The sequence below is a fragment of the Peromyscus californicus genome, unplaced genomic scaffold, assembly GCF_007827085.1.
Source record: "Peromyscus californicus insignis strain IS unplaced genomic scaffold, ASM782708v3 Scaffold_17__1_contigs__length_78620276, whole genome shotgun sequence".
NCBI lineage: Eukaryota > Metazoa > Chordata > Mammalia > Rodentia > Cricetidae > Peromyscus > Peromyscus californicus.
Genome location: NW_026294469.1, coordinates 45,973,405 through 45,990,831, shown reverse-complemented (window position 1 = coordinate 45,990,831; position 17,427 = coordinate 45,973,405). Strand labels below are relative to the sequence as shown.

General features: G+C 43.3%; 1 protein-coding gene across 1 annotated transcript in view; it reads right to left on the bottom strand.

Annotated features, from left to right (window-relative positions):
* Nucleotides 1–2,585: 2,585 nt before the first annotated feature.
* The window catches only part of Prrc1 (proline rich coiled-coil 1), a 31,717-nt gene continuing 16,875 nt past the window's right edge, over nt 2,586–17,427 (bottom strand). The window contains exons 7-9 of the mRNA XM_052742217.1: nt 13,363–13,466; nt 10,787–10,889; nt 2,586–6,374 (exon numbers count right to left, since the gene is read on the bottom strand). Of these exons, the coding sequence (XP_052598177.1) occupies nt 6,165–6,374; nt 10,787–10,889; nt 13,363–13,466 (417 nt within the window). The 3' untranslated portion in view covers nt 2,586–6,164. The remainder of the gene's footprint in view (nt 6,375–10,786; nt 10,890–13,362; nt 13,467–17,427) is intronic.

The window sequence follows — 17,427 nt, the reverse complement described above, 5'->3', positions numbered from 1 at the left end:
GAAAGCATAGATGAGCAGCCTTTTCTTGTCTAAATGTCTGTAACAAGTTGTTCAAAAGATATTTTAAAGGGTAGCCAGTACTTCACTTCAAAACCAGTTAATAGTAAGAAAGCTCCTTCAGGGTTAGCGATGAAGTTTATGTCCACTTCCCCTCTCAGCTCCGGGACTCCATCAGCTGAGCTCTTAGGAAAGGGGTTTGATGAAGACACCCCATTTAGGACTGAGTTTTCCAAGGCCTCCTGCTGTGGAATAATCCTGTACACTGTGAAAATGTGTTGCTCTCATTGATAATAAAAAGCTGATTGGCTGATAGCCAGGCAGAAGTATAGGCAGGTCAGCCAAACTGAGAATTTTGGGAGGAAAAAGGGTGGAGTCAGTGGAGTCGCCTGGAGACACAGAGGGAGCAAGCCATGCTGGAGGACAAGTAAAGCCACAAGCCACATGGCAAAGCATAGGTAAGAAATATGGGTTAATTTCAATGAAAGAGTTAGCTATTAACAAGACTGAGCTAATGGCCAAGCATTTATAATTAATATAGGCCTCACTGTGTTTATTTGGGAGCTGCTGGCAGGACAGAAACTTCCACCAACAGCCACCCACTCTCTGCACATTGTCCAGCTGTGGATCTCTGTATTTGTTCCCATCTACTGCAAGAAATTTCTCTGATGATGGCTGAGCAAGACACTGATCTATGAATATTATAGTGTCATTAGGAGTCATTTTACTGCTACATTCCATTAGTATTTTGTTTTCTCCTAGGTCCGTGATCTATCTAGTCTCTGGTTCTTGGGCATCCAAGCCATGTCGGGCATGGGTTCCATCTCATGGAGTGGGCCATATCCACTCAGATAGTGGTTGGTTACTCCCATAACTTTTACACCTGCATATCATACAGGCAAGTCACCATTGTATATTAAAGGGTTTGTAGCTAGGTAGAGGCTTGCTGTTTTCCTTTGGTAGTGTGCAGCACACCTTTCCAATACCATGGATGGATACTATTCAGTAGAGGTGGAGGCTCTAGGTAGGTACTAGACCAACTCCTCCATGTTCAATGAGTTACACAGGTGTTGTCGTCCAGAATAGAGCCTTATCCTTAAATATGGGTATTCTGCAGTCTGAGAAACCACAAATTAATTTACATTGGAGCATCACTTTTGAGTTCAAAACTGGATGCTCTTCCAGTGACATCAAGAAGTATTTTACAGTAAATTTCCTGTGGGGCACTGCCTGTCTTCTTCTAGCAGTTTGTTTTAGGTTTCACAGAAACACTGCAATCCTAAAGTGAGCGCACTTGAAAGCTCATTTACAATTTCCCTCATCTACAGTTCTAACTTCCTTGATGCTTCGTCTTACCAGTCTCACTTCTGATCTCAATTTCCTTTTCCCACCCCTTACTTCTGAAATTGAGTATAAATTCAATATGGCTTGTTCTTGTCTTCTTGTCTATTAAAAATAATAGTGTTGACCCTTGGCAACAACCACAAAGCCCAATCAATATGTCTACGGTCTTCTGGCAAGATTCCCCACTGGTCTCCTCCGATCCAGCTTTCCTAGCCCCACCTGGTCTACACAAAACAGAAATGTGCTGCTGGAGATGCCAGTCCACAGTAGCAAATCCACTAAAGACAAAGGTCTTCAACAGAAAGAAGGTGAGAGGTCTTCCCAAACTAACCGTAACTGTTACCATAACAAGACTTGAAAACAGTCCATACAAAACCTGAAGGCACCGACAGCAACTTTACTCATAGCTGCCCAAACTCAGACAACTGAGGTACCCTGTGGTAGATAAGTGGAAGAGCATTCTTTGCATTCTTTGGTACATCCAGAGAGTATTATTTTTCAGAGCTAAAGAGAAATGAGAAAACAAACCATGAAAATGCATGCAGGTAATGTTAAATGAGTATTACTCACAGCAGCAGCCAATCCAGAGCGTCACAGATTTCAACTATGATATCGCAGCAAAAGAAATGCTCAGGAGACAGTAAGTCACACTTGCGAGTGGGTGGAGAGCTGGGGATGAAGAGGCAAAGCACTGGATTTCCAGAGCAGTGGCAATACTGTACTAATATTGTCATACCCATTTACCTAACCCAGTGAGTCTAAATGTAAATCATGGGTGGTGACACTATGTCAGTGCCCTTCATGAACTGCTATGGATTACTATGGCAGTAGATGCTGACTATGGGTAAGGGTGAATACTTGTGGAGATGAGTAAAATTCAAAACCTTGTACCTTTCTCCCCAATTAATATCGTTGCTCCAAAAACTACTCCAAAACAAACAAACAAACAAATAAATAAATAAATAAAAAGGAGAGGTATAGAGGGCAAAAAGAAGTCATACCCAGGCATCAGAGCTCTCTTCATGAGCCCTTGACGTCCCACCATTACCTGTATCTCCAATGGGGCTTCGCTCTGAGTTCTCAGGCCTTCATGTTGGAAGCTGGTGCACCTGAATGTTAAAATTCTCTAGAAAGAAGGTGCTTGAAGTCTAATAATTTGTGGAAGTTGGTCACCAATTTAGAGCCAAAAAGGAGTAAGCAACCATCTGATATATTAATACAAGGTAGCATTTAAGTCACTGCACTTTTGAGAAATAAGTCAAAGTATTTATTTATGACATATTTACATACTTACAAAATTGATTTCATCTAATACATCACTCTACATAATATCACAAAATGAATACAATATCCTAGGAAAAATCTACACTTCGTAATAATTTATGTTTAACTCAACAACTTTTACAACAGATTATCAATTTGGCTTCACAAATCACACAGTCCTTATTTTTTTTTTCTTCTTTTTGCCAAATAGCAAGAGTAAACTAAAGGGCAGGCTGAAGTAATTTAGTTGACCCTGAGTAACTGCTAATTTGCATAATTCAGAATAGATGTACATCGTGTGCTTTCATTTTTCTTATTTACCTACATTTAAGACGGCAGTATCTTATCTCGGAAGACCGAGGGAGGAAGAATGAGAATTAATGGCAAGGGAATCAGTAGAGAACTCCCAGCTTCTTAAACTTTTCCAAGCTCAGAAGCCCATGGGAGAGCTTCAGTCCAGAGTTGTCTCAAAAACTGAGTAGGGACCTGGGGCTGGGGCTGGGGCTCTTCAGTAGAGCCCTTGCCTAGAGTAAATGGGGCTCTGAGCTCCACACCCAGGATTGTTACAAATAAACCAAGCCAGAGCAAAACAAGAAAAACAACAAAAACTGAAGAGGACGACCTTGGAACTAAATAGTTGAGCAATCTCGTGAGGCTGATGTTCAATTACTTTTCCTGCTTTATTTTCCTACTGATAAAAGTAAAAATTCAATAATCGGTACGAAAAAAACCACAAAAGCCACCCCCATAACAATGGTGATTTTTTTTCCTAAAAGGTTTAAAAAATGCAACAGCCGCCCACCAACTCCCTAAAACTGTCAGTGTGGAACTTACACAGACACAGGCAGGAAGAGAAAGGACGCAGGGACAGAAGGGCTGGGAAGGCACCGCGGCTGTGCACTGTCCAGGCCCACACAGACTGAGCACGGAATCCCAGGAGGACCACGGTTAGGGAAGATGAGCCGGTGGAGCCAGCCCGGCTCTGACATCCTCCACAGAGAATTCTGGGCCAGACCAAACTGTCTACAGAGAAATCAGACTGGATCACACAGTTCTCTCTTCCATCCTCCGCCCTTCCCTCCTCCTCTCAGAAGGCAGACTAAGGAACAATTATCCAGTTAATTACTCAGTTATTAAGCCATGGCATAAGTCTGCCACTGTTATTTAGAACTCAAGAAAAACAATACCCAATGAGATGTCAGTGACATCCTGTGATTCTACTGGATTGACCCTCTGAAACAGTAACTAAGACAATGCAGACTCAATAAAACAGTGAAGGGAAAAATAGGGTACCTTCAGGATCTGTGAAATTTACTTGCCTTTGAAGTATAATAAAACACTATCATCCAGGCAACACCCCATCAAATACTGTTAGACAAGGACAGTCCCCCCACCACCGTGTGTGTGTGTGTGTGTGTGTGTGTGTGTGTGTGTGCGCGTGTGTGCGTGTGCGCAGGTGTGTTCTGGGGACTGACCCGAGGGCCTGACATTAGCTAGTGTTCCATCACAGAGCTACATCCCCAGACCTAAAGGACAGCTTTTAAAAACAGCATAGAAGCAAGTGGTAGAGAAAGGCCTTTGCTTCTTTTTTTTTTTTTGGTTTTTCGAGACTGAGTTTCTCAGTGTAGTTTTGGTGCCTGTCCTGGATCTCGCTCTGTAGACCAGGCTGGCCTTGAACTCACAGAGATCCTCCTGGCTCTGCCTCCCAAGTGCTGGGATTAAAGGCATGCGCCACCGCCACCCAGCAGGCCCTTGCTTCTTATGCATGAAGAAGCAATGGGAAGTAGTACTGTGGCTGAGTTACCCCGGGCCAGGTACATAATCACAGGCACAACACTACTTCCTTCCTGTCTAACTAAGCAACACACACAGTGCTTGGAGATTAATCAAGATGCACCTCAAAAGTAGCAATTCTCCTTCTTCTGTAAAAGTAGCAGAAACAACATAACTACTAAAAAGCATTAGGGCACAGCACACTTCACAAATAGAGTTCAACTGTGTAAGAAAAACTTTACTTAATTTTGACTTATGTAAACCCCAAATGGTAAAATATATTATTTCAGGGAGGAAAAAACATTCACTAAATGCAATGGATTAAATAAACTACATTGGATATAAAATCATTCCTTTGGAAACATCCATAAGAAATAAAGGCAGAAGGGCACAGTTAGAAAAGTTAAACTGTACTTAAGGCAAACCAGGAAACAACCTTAAACCTACAAGGCCCAGCCAGTCCACATCCCAGCATGGCTGAGCTCATGACTGTCCTCCCCGCAAACCCCGAAAACTGGGGAGCTATTGGCAGTGGATGGATTCTGAGGAACAGTCAGTTTTCAAGGGTGTAGTTCTTTGTAGGTCAACTGGTTGTTAGCCTCACACTTATTTGGGCAGTACAAACTAGACTTGGTGGATGTCAAAAAAAAAGAGGACAAGAACTGAGAGCATGTAGTGGGAAAGGAAGAGTTAGGGGAAGGGTGGAGGGGAGTGTTATTAGAACACACTGAATGAACTTCTCAAATAATAATAACAACATTAATAAAGTAACCTTAATTAAAGAAAACACAGACCATCCCCAAAGAAGAGGATGCCCTCTTACCGTGTGGAGGATGTGAATGGATGCAGGAGGAACCGCTGTCGTGAGAGCTGATTTGTGGAAGTGCTAACACCATTGTGCAAAAATAACACAAGGAGGATGCAGAGATGGTTCAGTGGTTAAGAACATTGACTGCTCTTCTAGAGGGAGCCAGGTTCGATTCCCAGCACCCACATAGTTGCTCACAACCACCTGAGACTCCAGTTTCAGGGGTCTGATGCCCTTCTGGCCTCCTTGGGTACTGTACATACATTGTGCATAGACATACACACAAGCAAAAACACCAATATACAAAATCACAAAAACAAAGTAAAAAAACAACACGAATACATTTCCGATCTAAAATGTACTTGGATGATCTGCCATTTAGTTTTCACATAGCAATGAAGAAAAATAAAATGTTATTTTCTGATGTTCATAGTATAAATCTATAAAATGCCAAAATTTAAAACAAAAAAGAAACAAGTATATAACTTCCAGACTATGCATGTACATGACAAAAAATATCCATTCTGTTAATTTGGCCCATATTCTATAAAACACATGGAGCTGTGCACACACACACCCTGCCCCCAGCATCATGTAAGATCCATTGTTGAGCATGTGCGCACACAGATAACACAGGCAGACCTCATTACATATTCTTAAGAATGATGAGCCAAGAACAATCATCCAATCTGTGAGCATGGATTTCCACTTTATAGATTTGGTATATGAATTGTGCTGTAAAGATGTGTGTGTATTTTTTGAGAACTAGGATGTATGAATCATGACAGTAAAGAGAGGATCTACTTCTTTTGTTTTACTGGAATGACACTGTGCCTTTATTTAAAAACATTTTTTTTCTTTTGAAAGGACTGCAGCCTACAGGAAAGTTGTAAAATGTGTTGGATTCACGGAAGCTATCCAGTCTCCTCTAACACAGAGCCCAAGGTGACGGCAGGTCTCCATTTCCCAGCAGCTGGTCTCACATGGGCCTGGGTGGCAGGCGCTGCTTGTACATGCCTGCCACAGCCTTGGCCGCGCTGTAGATCATCTGTCGGCGAGACATACCCGTGAAAGCAAGGTGCCAATCAGTCCGGCTAACGTTTAGCAAGCTCTTTTCCAGGACTTCACCCACTGTCACCAAAAGGCCTGACCACCTCAGATTGTAGTCCTGGGGAGTCAGGCTTTGTGCCTATGGAAAAAGGAAAGTGAGTTACTTGTCACATTGAAACAGCACTGAAACTCGCTGTGTTAGAAATGACACCTCAACATCTTGACTCAGCTCATTTTAATATAGAGTATGACAAACCCTCAAAACTCAGCTCGGCTGCCACCAACTGTATAAAGTTACAAGGGTCAAAGGAACCAAACCACACAGTACACACCTATTGTGTTAATAACAGCCCACCACACGCACTGTTCAAATACAATCTGGTCTCCTTGTAATTCACATTTTCAGTGGTGCTGAGGCTGAAATACAGGGCTGAGTGCACGTTCAAGTCTTGAAAGAACTCCACCTGCTCACGACTCACTCTGAGGCCTTAAATTCTAGTTCTACGTCCAGGGTCACTTCATGTTAATAAGAGGTTTCTACTAAGATGATATTCTTATAGTCACAAAACTCCAAGCAGAGAGAGACTGTATATTGAGTCTTTATCCCATTTAAGAAAGGATTTATTAGTTTGTAGGAAGTGTCTGCAAACATGACTGATGTGAGTCGGTTGTAGCTCTCAAGCAGCACCCAGGCCAGGCCAGGCCAGCACCCTGCAGCGCCGTCAATCACCACCCTAACCCAGCCTAACCCAGCCTGTACCCGCTTCTCTGAAAATCACTTGCTCACACAAAGGAGTGAAAGGCAAATAGATCCAAGGATTCAACAGCCAGAGTTTTGTTTAGAGTGCTAGCACAATCCAGAGAATATCTGCATGCAGAATGGATCTGCACTGTGCACAGATGCCCAACTAGTTGCTTCACAATCACCCAAGGGGCTTTCTTTCAAAAAAAAAAAAAAAAAAAAAAGCCGGGCGGTGGTGGTGCACGCCTTTAATCCCAGCACTCGGGAGGCAGAGACAGGCGGATCTCTGTGAGTTCAAGGCCAGCCTGGACTACCAAGTGAGTTCCAGGAAAGGCGCAAAGCTACACAGAGAAACCCTGTCTCAAAAACCAAAAAAAAAAATTTCCTAGGACAACTAAATTAGAAACACTACAGCCCATTCCAAGACAAATAATCAAGAGTTACATCAAACAGCTTCCCAGCAATCCTGAAAGACACAGTGTAGCACTCTGCATGACCAGCACTGAAGTGGGCATCAAAGAGAGCCATCCGGTCTTCAAAGACCCCGGGAGCCTGCTCCTCACACACCACACAAGTCCCTGGGAGCCTGCTCCTCACACACCACACAAGTCCCCGGGACCCTGCTCCTCACACACCACAGAAGTTCCTGGGGGTCTTGCTATAAGATAGGTCCTGACTCAGTAGCTCAGCACAGGGGGTTGAGAAGCTTTTTATTTATTTGTTTGTTAAATCAAATGTGTATGTGATAACTGTGACGCTGGGTCAAAGATCATACTTCTGAGTGACCTGATACTGTTAAGCAAAACTTTGGAGCAGCCAGGTTTTAGTGGGGATGGGAAAGAAGCATAAGTTATATTAAAGTCTTTTAACAGATTTTTGCTAGGACACATACTGACAAGGACAGTTTACTGAAGAAATGCTTTCTAAACCCTTAAATTACTAAACTGTGACAAGGCACAGATGTAAGACATTTCAGGACAGATCAGGAAGCATGGCAGAGAACTCTTAAAAAAATTGTGATAGGGATGCTGATGGTTTCTGGTGGGGGTGAGGGTAGACTCAGTTTTCTTTAAGGAGCTGGCCACTAGAAGTTTGACCATGCTCCAGTGAGCATATGAGCAACACAAGTTGGACTTGGTATATTTTTTCTTTTTTTTTTGGGGGGGGGGGGGCAGAGTGGGAGGGTGGACCTGAGAGGATGGGAAGTAAGTGTGATCAGAGTGCATTGTGTGAAATTCCCAAATAATCAATAAAAATATTATGTTGAAAAAAAAAGAGAGAGAAATGTGAACAGCTAGAAACAAAAGATATTTCAATGCACATTAACTGTTTATCTTGGGAATTCTGAAACCACACAACAAAAAATTAAACAGAACAGGCAAACTCCGTGGCTTGCTGTGCACCTCCCCAGGCCTCCCGACTCGTCTGCACGTGTTCTAAAGCATATGAATCCCTGTTAGTAAGGACCCACACTAACCACGTGCTCTCTGACACCTGCAGTATGTTAGTGCTATAGATGCATGCGGACATGTGGGCCTACTTCACTGTTAGAGCAGCATGTCCAACTAATTAGTCCTCACACTAAATTATAATGAACAATGGTCAAAATTCAGCATGGGGCCAACAAACCTCTTTTGAAACAGGCCGAACAGTAAAGATTTTAGGTTTTGAAGTCAGTCTTCACCACAACTCCTCCATTTTGTCCTTTTGGTACAAAAGCAACTACATCTAAACAGTCTATAAGTAGATCGGCAGGTCCATGCAAGATAGACATAAAAACAGGCAATAGGCCAGAGCCAGCCCTGGGGTGACTGTGTGCTGACCCCACATCTACCTCAGCATCTACAACGCGGTGACAGTCCTCCTGCTGCTGTATCAGCAGGCTGGAGATGGGCTTTGACTTCCCAGCACACACAGAGACTTCTAATCCTGATGAGCCAGGACTGCTCAACTGCAAGCTTGTTACTTCCGCAAGTCCCTTAACTCTGAGGAAACCCTTCTTCTTTAGCATTCATGTAACTACATAGCTGCTTTGTGAGCCCATCCTCAGCTTTTTCTTCAGGACACAGTGCTCTGGGGTGTTCTGGGCTTGGTGGGGTTACCAGTGATTCCGATACCTGCTCTGAGCAGTGTGGGTGAGGCCTCACGGAAGGGGCTGCACAGAGTTCTGGTGTCTCACTGCCAGTGTGAGCAGCGAGAACCAGCTGCAGTGTGTTGCAGATCTAGCTCAAGACATTAGTCAGTGACGTACTGCCGGGTGGCGCTCTTTCCCTGTAGGCTAATGGAAGCGATTAGGCTAAGTCACATGAAACAGCGCAGACTCCTCGACTATTAAAGACAGCAATTCTCAATCTAATACTTCTGAATCAACAGTGGTAAAACTTCTATCTTCCCAGAACCTGTCACATTATGTCCATTTTAAGTTTTATTAGCATAACAACATGCACAGCATCAGCTTAAAGCCTCCACACATGAGAGCAATAGGAGAGTTTGCTTGACCTTCTGAAGAGAACTTAGGTATAAATAGGCTTCAGAAAAACATCAAAACTCCAAGCATCTTTCCACACTGCTAACATAAGGAAGGACCACTAGCCCCCTTAGCAACTTTATGGCCATACATTAAACTGAAATGTAACCACACACATTTTCTCAGAGAACACCAACTTTCTTCCCATATTGTCAAACGTCCATACACTCCAAATAATGGTAAAGGGGAGGGGGCAACAACTATCAGTTCATGGTACAGAGACCCCAATGACAGGCGCATCCATTCTGTTCATTAGAGAATTAAGAGAACGTTTACATAAAATATATACATATATATGAATCAGTTTGGAAACTGTCCATCTGCATGTTGGTGCACCTGTACATGCACACCTGGTGTCTGCAGAAGCATCAGATCCCCTGGAACTGCAGGTACAGACAGTTGGGAGCTGCCAGGTGGGAACTGAACGCGGGGCCTTAGGAAGAGCAGCCAGTGCTCTTAACCACTAAGCCACCTCTCCAGCACTCATCTAAATTTTGTTTGTTATTTTGGGTTTTTGAGACAAGGTTTAACTGTGTAGCCCTGACTAGCCTGGAACTTGCTCTGTAGACCAGGCTGGCCTGAAGCTCACAGAGATCAACCTGCCTCTGCCTCCCAAGTGCTGGGGTTAGAAGTGTACACCACTACGCTGGCTTTTATTTAACTTTTTAAATATTGACTTGTTACTAAAATGGACAACTAAAAAAGATGATTAGCTCCAAGAGAAGGCAAAGAGATAAAATAGTAGGAATAAAAATGAGATAAACAGGGCAGGGGACACGGCTCACCTGGTTAATGACTACTGTGTAAGACAAGGACCCAGCAGTCACTGACGAAAAGCCAAACATGAAAGCCCATGGCTGAAATACCAGTGCACGGGAAATGGAGACAGGAGGATCCCTGGGACTACTAGTCAGCCAGCCTCGCCTAACTGGTGAGTTTCAGGTCTTTGAGAGACTTGTCTCAAAAAACCACCAAGTAGGGTGGACAGCTCCTGCGGAGCGGCACCTGAGCTGTCTGTCCTCTGGTTTCCACACAGGCGACACTTCTGCACCTGCACCCACATCCAGACAACCACGGGTGGATAAAGGAAATGAAAACACAAAGTACATGTGAAACAGGGTTAAAGGCCAATGTTCTTCTGATTTCAGGGCCACGAATGTAAAAAAGGAAAATTATTTTCCCTGGTACAACCAGGAACCTGACAAGCACAGTAAAAGGGAAAGACAGAAGCAATAATCCTCACGACCAATACGGAGCATCATGACACGGCAAAGAAACCAACCTGCTGCACAAACTCCAAAGGCACTGGGGTCGCTTGAGTAAAGGCTTCCAGGCGGATGCCGTGCACGGGGTCTTCAACCACCAAGCAGCCGATGTCAAACCACCTAGAACACAAACAGGAGCACACTGTTTACACGCTAGATAAAATGAGAGTGGACCAGAGCAGCACACTGTTTCCACACTAGAAAAAATAAGAGTGAAGAGACAAAAGGAAAAGTCGTACTTACTGTTCAGATTAAATACCACAGCTCTCAGAAAGGAAATGTTTTTCTAATTAGTTTGCATTTGGACAATCCGTAAGTGCAAAAATAAAATTACACGATTGTCTTAATTCCAAGAAGAGATAGGAAGAGAGTAACAAAAAAGAAAATTGAAATCACTGACCATGGGAAATTTCCTTCTTGCTAAGATGGGGGATAATGTGAATGGGGGTACTCAGATACACAGATGATAAAAAAGAATTACACTTATTTGAACACGCAAGGAGCTCCTTGTGGATAATATTTTTAAACGATACTTGCTAAAATACGGGGAAATTTGTAATACCAACTCTCACCAGCCTGTAGCCATCTAACAATGTTACTAATAAATCAAGAAATAAGCTCATTCAGAGGAAGTAACCCTGTGCTTGATCCCCATGAACATAAACCCTTCGAATCACATGTTCCAAGTTAGGGTCAGCCTTTGAAAACACACTCATAAAATCAAGGTACTTTTTCCATGGAAAGATACTTACTGTAGATTATAAAAAAACGAGACATCATAAACATACTTAAGATAACAGCATCAGAATTCTAGCTACCCAAAATATCAAACCACCCTGAAATGAGTTTAAGTACTAAGGGCATATGGACAAGGCTATGTTCAATGTCTCCATCTTTTAAAAAATAAGTACCTTTAACAAGCACAAAGAACTACATAATGAATAAGGACATAACACTTACATTTTTAAAAACCACTAAATAAGACACAGAGCAGCATAAGCAACTCTGTAGAATATTAAAATGGTACTTTGTAATGTCTCAACATTCACATCTTGAAAATGTTTTAACTCATGAATACTTATTAGAATATTTATTCTACTTAACTACTCGTCAAAATTCCGTATTTTGTTTTAACAATGTTCTCATTCAAGAAAGTGTAGCTAAGCTCAGCTAAACCTTGTTCTGCCTTATTTCGCCTGCTGTGGGCACAGTGTCCAACAGGATACTTACTGCACTGACTCAACCTGAGGCAAGCACCTTCGCATCCTGAGAAGCTGCCCTAAAGGCATGGCAGTCTCTCTCTATCATCAACACACATGAGAACTCCAGTCCACCTCTGTTCTACAGAGCACCATCTCCACCAGACCCTGCAGTCTGGGACCTACTTTCCCAATCCCTTTACTGTGAACATGCAGTCACTTCCATGTGCCCAACGCCTTTCCCTTTTGGTCCCTGGCAAGGGAACTTTCAGAGTTCCCTCTCCTTCCTAAAGTCCTTCAACAGGATCACAACCAGGTCCGGGGGTGGGGAGAATCTCAGCTGATCACTTTTGATCACTAGGGATCTCCACCTTCCTTTTCTGTGTGTAAGACAAGGTGAGAAGAACATGATGGACCGTGGTTCCAAGGCAATTACATTTCCCGGAGCAAAAAAAGGTTCACACTAGATTCAGAAGCCACGAAGAGACCACCTACCGTCACAAAAAGTTGATGCTTAACACATTATAAGTGCACTTATAACATTTTTGTGCACTTAACACTAATCCAAAACTAACAGCAAAATCTAGATCTGTTCTTCACAGAATACTTACCCTTGTGTTATTCTGTATGTGGAAGACGACAACAGACTACTTTTTCCAATTTAGCATCAACAGATGACAACATCTGAAGAGCACTAACCACGTCTATCTGGTTCTACTCCTTTTACCCAACAAGCACATTTAGAGGTGATTTCCCTTTTAGGTGATGGCTTTCCCTGGCAGATGTTTTTTAGCTCAGTATAGGCCAGATTTTGCAAATTATGGTTACAAAATGATAGGCAACAAGTAAACAAAAAATTAAGACAAATATGAAACCACCATGCAATTATAAATGAAAGTAGAATTCACCAAAGCATGGTTGTTTATTATAAAGTAATAATAATAACTTAGCATTTCCAAAAAGGTTTTTCCTTTAAAAAAAAAAATCTATTAAAAACATAGGGACATAGAGCCCCCAAAACAACGCTGAACTGTGATTTCCAGAGACCCCTAAAGCCAGTCACACAGTGCTGTGTAACCCAGGCCTGCTAAGCACATGCGGTCTTCCTGCCTACATCTCCCGGTGTTCAATCCCACCTACCCAAGCTGACGTGCACTGTACCGCACATTCGGTCCTAGTGTATCAAGTGGCTGTAGGCAGTTTCAGAAGCAGGCATCACTCTGCTCCGCTCCATTACAAAACAAACAGTGTGAAGTGTCAGCTGAGCACAGGAAGTCCCACCATCAGAGCAGACACTCCACTCTGGCTTTAGAACAGGAGACACCTTTTTTAGGCATGCCACGTGAACTCCAGACACAGCTGTGCTGACTCCCAGGGCCCCCGGCATCTCTTACTTGTCGGGCAGCAGCTCAGCAATGAAGTTCTCCACCGACACGGCAGTCTGCTTTTCGTGGATGGCGCCAGTTCTCCGCAGGCTGTCTATGCGTTCCTGGGCACCCTGAGCAAAAGCAGAACAGGCTGGAAACCAGTTTCTCAAAACAGTATTAATATTAAATATCCCGATTCTTAGTTACATAACACATGCACATATTTAACATACACACTCACTGTAAACATTCAAGCAATGCCAAGGTACAGAGCAGTGGGTCTCAACACAGGAGTGACGACCCCTTTGTGGGTCTAAGGACCCTTTCACAGGGATTACCTAAGACCACTGGAAAACACAGTTCTTACATTATGATTCTTGACAGTAGCAAAATTATAGTTATGAAGGAGCAATAAAAACAAGTGGGGGTCACCACATATGAGGAACAGTATTAAAGGGTCACAGCATTAGGAAGGTTGAGAACCACTGGTCTACAGTAACAATATCCAATGGGATTCCCTTGGTATTAAGTTTAGGGTACATTTTCCAAATTATTCCTTCATGCAGTATTGTGTTGGTTGCAAGTTATTAAATAGATATTTTAAAATTATAATTTATAACTGACTACTCATGTAAGACAGCCTTATTTTTAAATGCTCATTTAGCAAGAGGTCATCTTCCAGAATAAAAACCTTTCAGCCCTGGTATCTGTTTGCTTGACTGGCTCTTGACTTTGGGCTTGTGACCACACCTACACTCAACAAGTGTCTTTCCAGTTTTTCTAATTCCCTTTTAAATACACATGCAGCAACACTGAACACTACTACAATTAAACAGCCACATGTGTATGTGGTATATGGAAACTGATTCAGCAGAATATTTGTCATTCATAAATCCAAACAGGTTTGAGAAACCTGCACATAACTCAGAGCTAAGGGTCTATATTGGGGAGCAGGGCAGCTAAAGTCAGATTATGAAGGCAGGCTGCTGTATCCAACTGTTACCCGAATCATCTCATGAACAGCGGTTACAAATGACGTGATAAAGATGTTCAAAGGGCAAAGGCTGGGGATTGGGGGGGGGGGGGCTGCAATCCCAGCACTTGAGAGCTGGGCACCAAAGGAACCAGCCTGGGCCACTTAACAAGACATAGTCTCAGACACACATACAAAGACCTATTTCTGAAAAAAATCTAGCCAAGAATAAGATTTTTTTTCCCTCGAGACAGGGTTTCTCTGTGTAACAGTCCTGGCTGTCCTGGATGTCGCTCTGTAGACCAGGCTGGCCTCGAACTCATAGAGATCCACCTGCCTCTGCCTCCTGAGTGCTGGGATTAAAGGTGTGTGCCACCACTGCCCAGCTGAATAAGCCTATTTTAAGGATAGAAGAGCTAACAGGAAAAATAAATTGAAATGACATGATGACACACTTAATTCTTACAACACAATTAGGAGACAAATGAACGAAGAAGTGGCAGCTCCATGAGACTGGACTCAACAGCTTCAGACGCTGGCTTGGAAAGGAGAAAGACAATACGATTCTACAGCAGGTGAATGCTAGCTGTCTAATTTTGATCAATTATGTTTCTTAGGCTCGGCATTAGGTGTAAACAAACAAGTATTCAATAAGAACTTGCCATGTGAAACACCAAACAATGTTAAAGCCAATCTTGAAACCTTGACAAGCAGAGACTCATTCCAGGCGAGAGATTTGTCCCCACCTTTCAAACAAAATTCATTCATATATATATGATGTATGTATGTATCTTAAGGTTTACATGTATGGTGGGTATATATTTATTTTTCCAATTCACCAGTTTCATTTCTAGATTAGACCGAATGCAAACCCTACAGACAGCGACTAGCTTTATTATATGGCACAAAGGACTTTTTCCTAAATGCACCCTGGTGTCAAAGTCAAAGGAAACATTACATGCTTCTTTACAAAGTTTTTAAATGTAAATATAGTTGATCCTCAATAATTCTAGAATCTATACTGGTGAATTCAGCTATTTACTAAAATTTATTGGTAACTGCGACATTAGCTGTGCACAAAACTACAAAATAATTAGATGTCTGTCCTGCACATCTCCAGCCGAGTTACACAAATGCCACTACCTTCTTGTTTAAACTCACACGTTGTAACGAGTAGCTGCTGCTGTATGTGGTGCCACCTTTTGCATTTGTGCTGTTAAAGGTTGCCACCTTTTCCAAGGGTCCCAAGGATAATGCTGAAGTGCTCTCTGAGGCTGCTAAGCACAGGAGGGCTCTGAAATACTTAAAGAGGGAAATGTGTGTGCTAAACAAACTGCATCCAATCAGGAGTTGCAGGACTGCTAGCTATGACTTTACTATAATAGATATACATACCAATATCTATTTACAAATGTAAAGCTGTATCTGAACAGAATCAAACATTAAAAAAAACTTCTACGTTGACAGTCTGGCAAAAAAACACTGTGGCCAGAAGCCTACAGGGACCTAATCCTTTTCCCCTTGGTAGCAAGAGTACCAGACTCACTAATATGGTGTGTGGCAACCTCACAGGAAAAACCTCAGCACATGTGTGTCTTGCAAACAAGACAGAGTGATGGAATAGAGACAAGAGGAGGCTGCAGCTGGTGTCCTTTTCTCATCTGAAGAAGTGGAAGGCAGGACTGCCTGCCGCCCACTGGGATGAGGTAGGACTGACTGTAAGAGAAAGAAAGGTTTCCTTCTAGACACGCTGAGCTTGGGACAGTCACGTTCAGGTGTCAAAAAGGCAACTCTTACATAAACTAAGAATTCACGAGCAGTCTTAGTGGCAATAGGAAGCTCAGTGTCCGCATAAGAGGCAGGCGAAGGCCAGGGCCGACGTGAGGTCAGCAAAGGATGCATGGAGACAGAGACCAAGAGGAAGCAGGGGAGAAAAGGAGGGACCAGCACCGGAAGCACAAAGCAGTCAGAGAGCAACAGATGAGCTCGGACAAAAGACACAGGAGTGAAAAACAGACTAAAGGAAAGTCAGGCCTGGTGCTGCACATCTATAATCCCACAACTCTGCAGGTGGAAGCAGGATCAGGAGTTCAAGGCCAGTGTTGGCTCCAGAGTAAGTCTGAGGCAGCCTGGCTATCCCAAACTCTAAACAACAGAGAGGATAAGCACCTGCCTGGAAAGCCCCTGATCAACCAAATAAATGGCAAGCCATTACTGGTGGCTTGAGTGCACTCTTATTAGGACAGGGAAATGCAGAAGTGTGGCTAGGCAGTTGGAAAAGCACAGAAAATTAGACAAAAATACTCAGAATTCTTACAGGAGTTTTACTGCACAAGGAAGCAAGCATGGTAGAATGACACAGGGGAAGTGAGGTCATAGAACACAGGGGAAGTGAGGACATAGAACACAGGGGAAGTGAGGACATAGAACACAGGGGAAGTGAGGACATAGAACACAGGGGAAGTGAGGACATAGAACACAGGGGAAGTGAGGTCATAGAACACAGGGGAAGTGAGGTCACAGAACACAGGGGAAGTGAGGTCATAGAACAACACAGGGGAAGTGAGGTCATAGAACAACACAGGGGAAGTGAGGTCATAGAACACAGGGGAAGTGAGGTCACAGAACACAGGGGAAGTGAGGTCATAGAACAACACAGGGGAAGTGAGGTCATAGAACACAGGGGAAGTGAGGACATAGAACGACAGGGGAAGTGAGGACATAGAACACAGGGGAAGTGAGGACATAGAACACAGGGGAAGTGAGGTCATAGAACAACACAGGGGAAGTGAGGACATAGAACACAGGGGAAGTGAGGTCATAGAACACAGGGGAAGTGAGGACATAGAACACAGGGGAAGTGAGGACATAGAACACAGGGGAAGTGAGGTCATAGAACACAGGGGAAGTGAGGACACAGAACAACACAGGGGAAGTGAGGACATAGAACAACAACACAGGGGAAGTGAGAAAATAGAACAACATAGGGGAAGTGAGGTCATAGAACACAGGGGAAGTGAGGACATAGAACACAGGGGAAGTGAGGACACAGAACACAGGGGAAGTGAGGTCATAGGACACAGGGGAAGTGAGGTCATAGAACACAGGGGAAGTGAGGA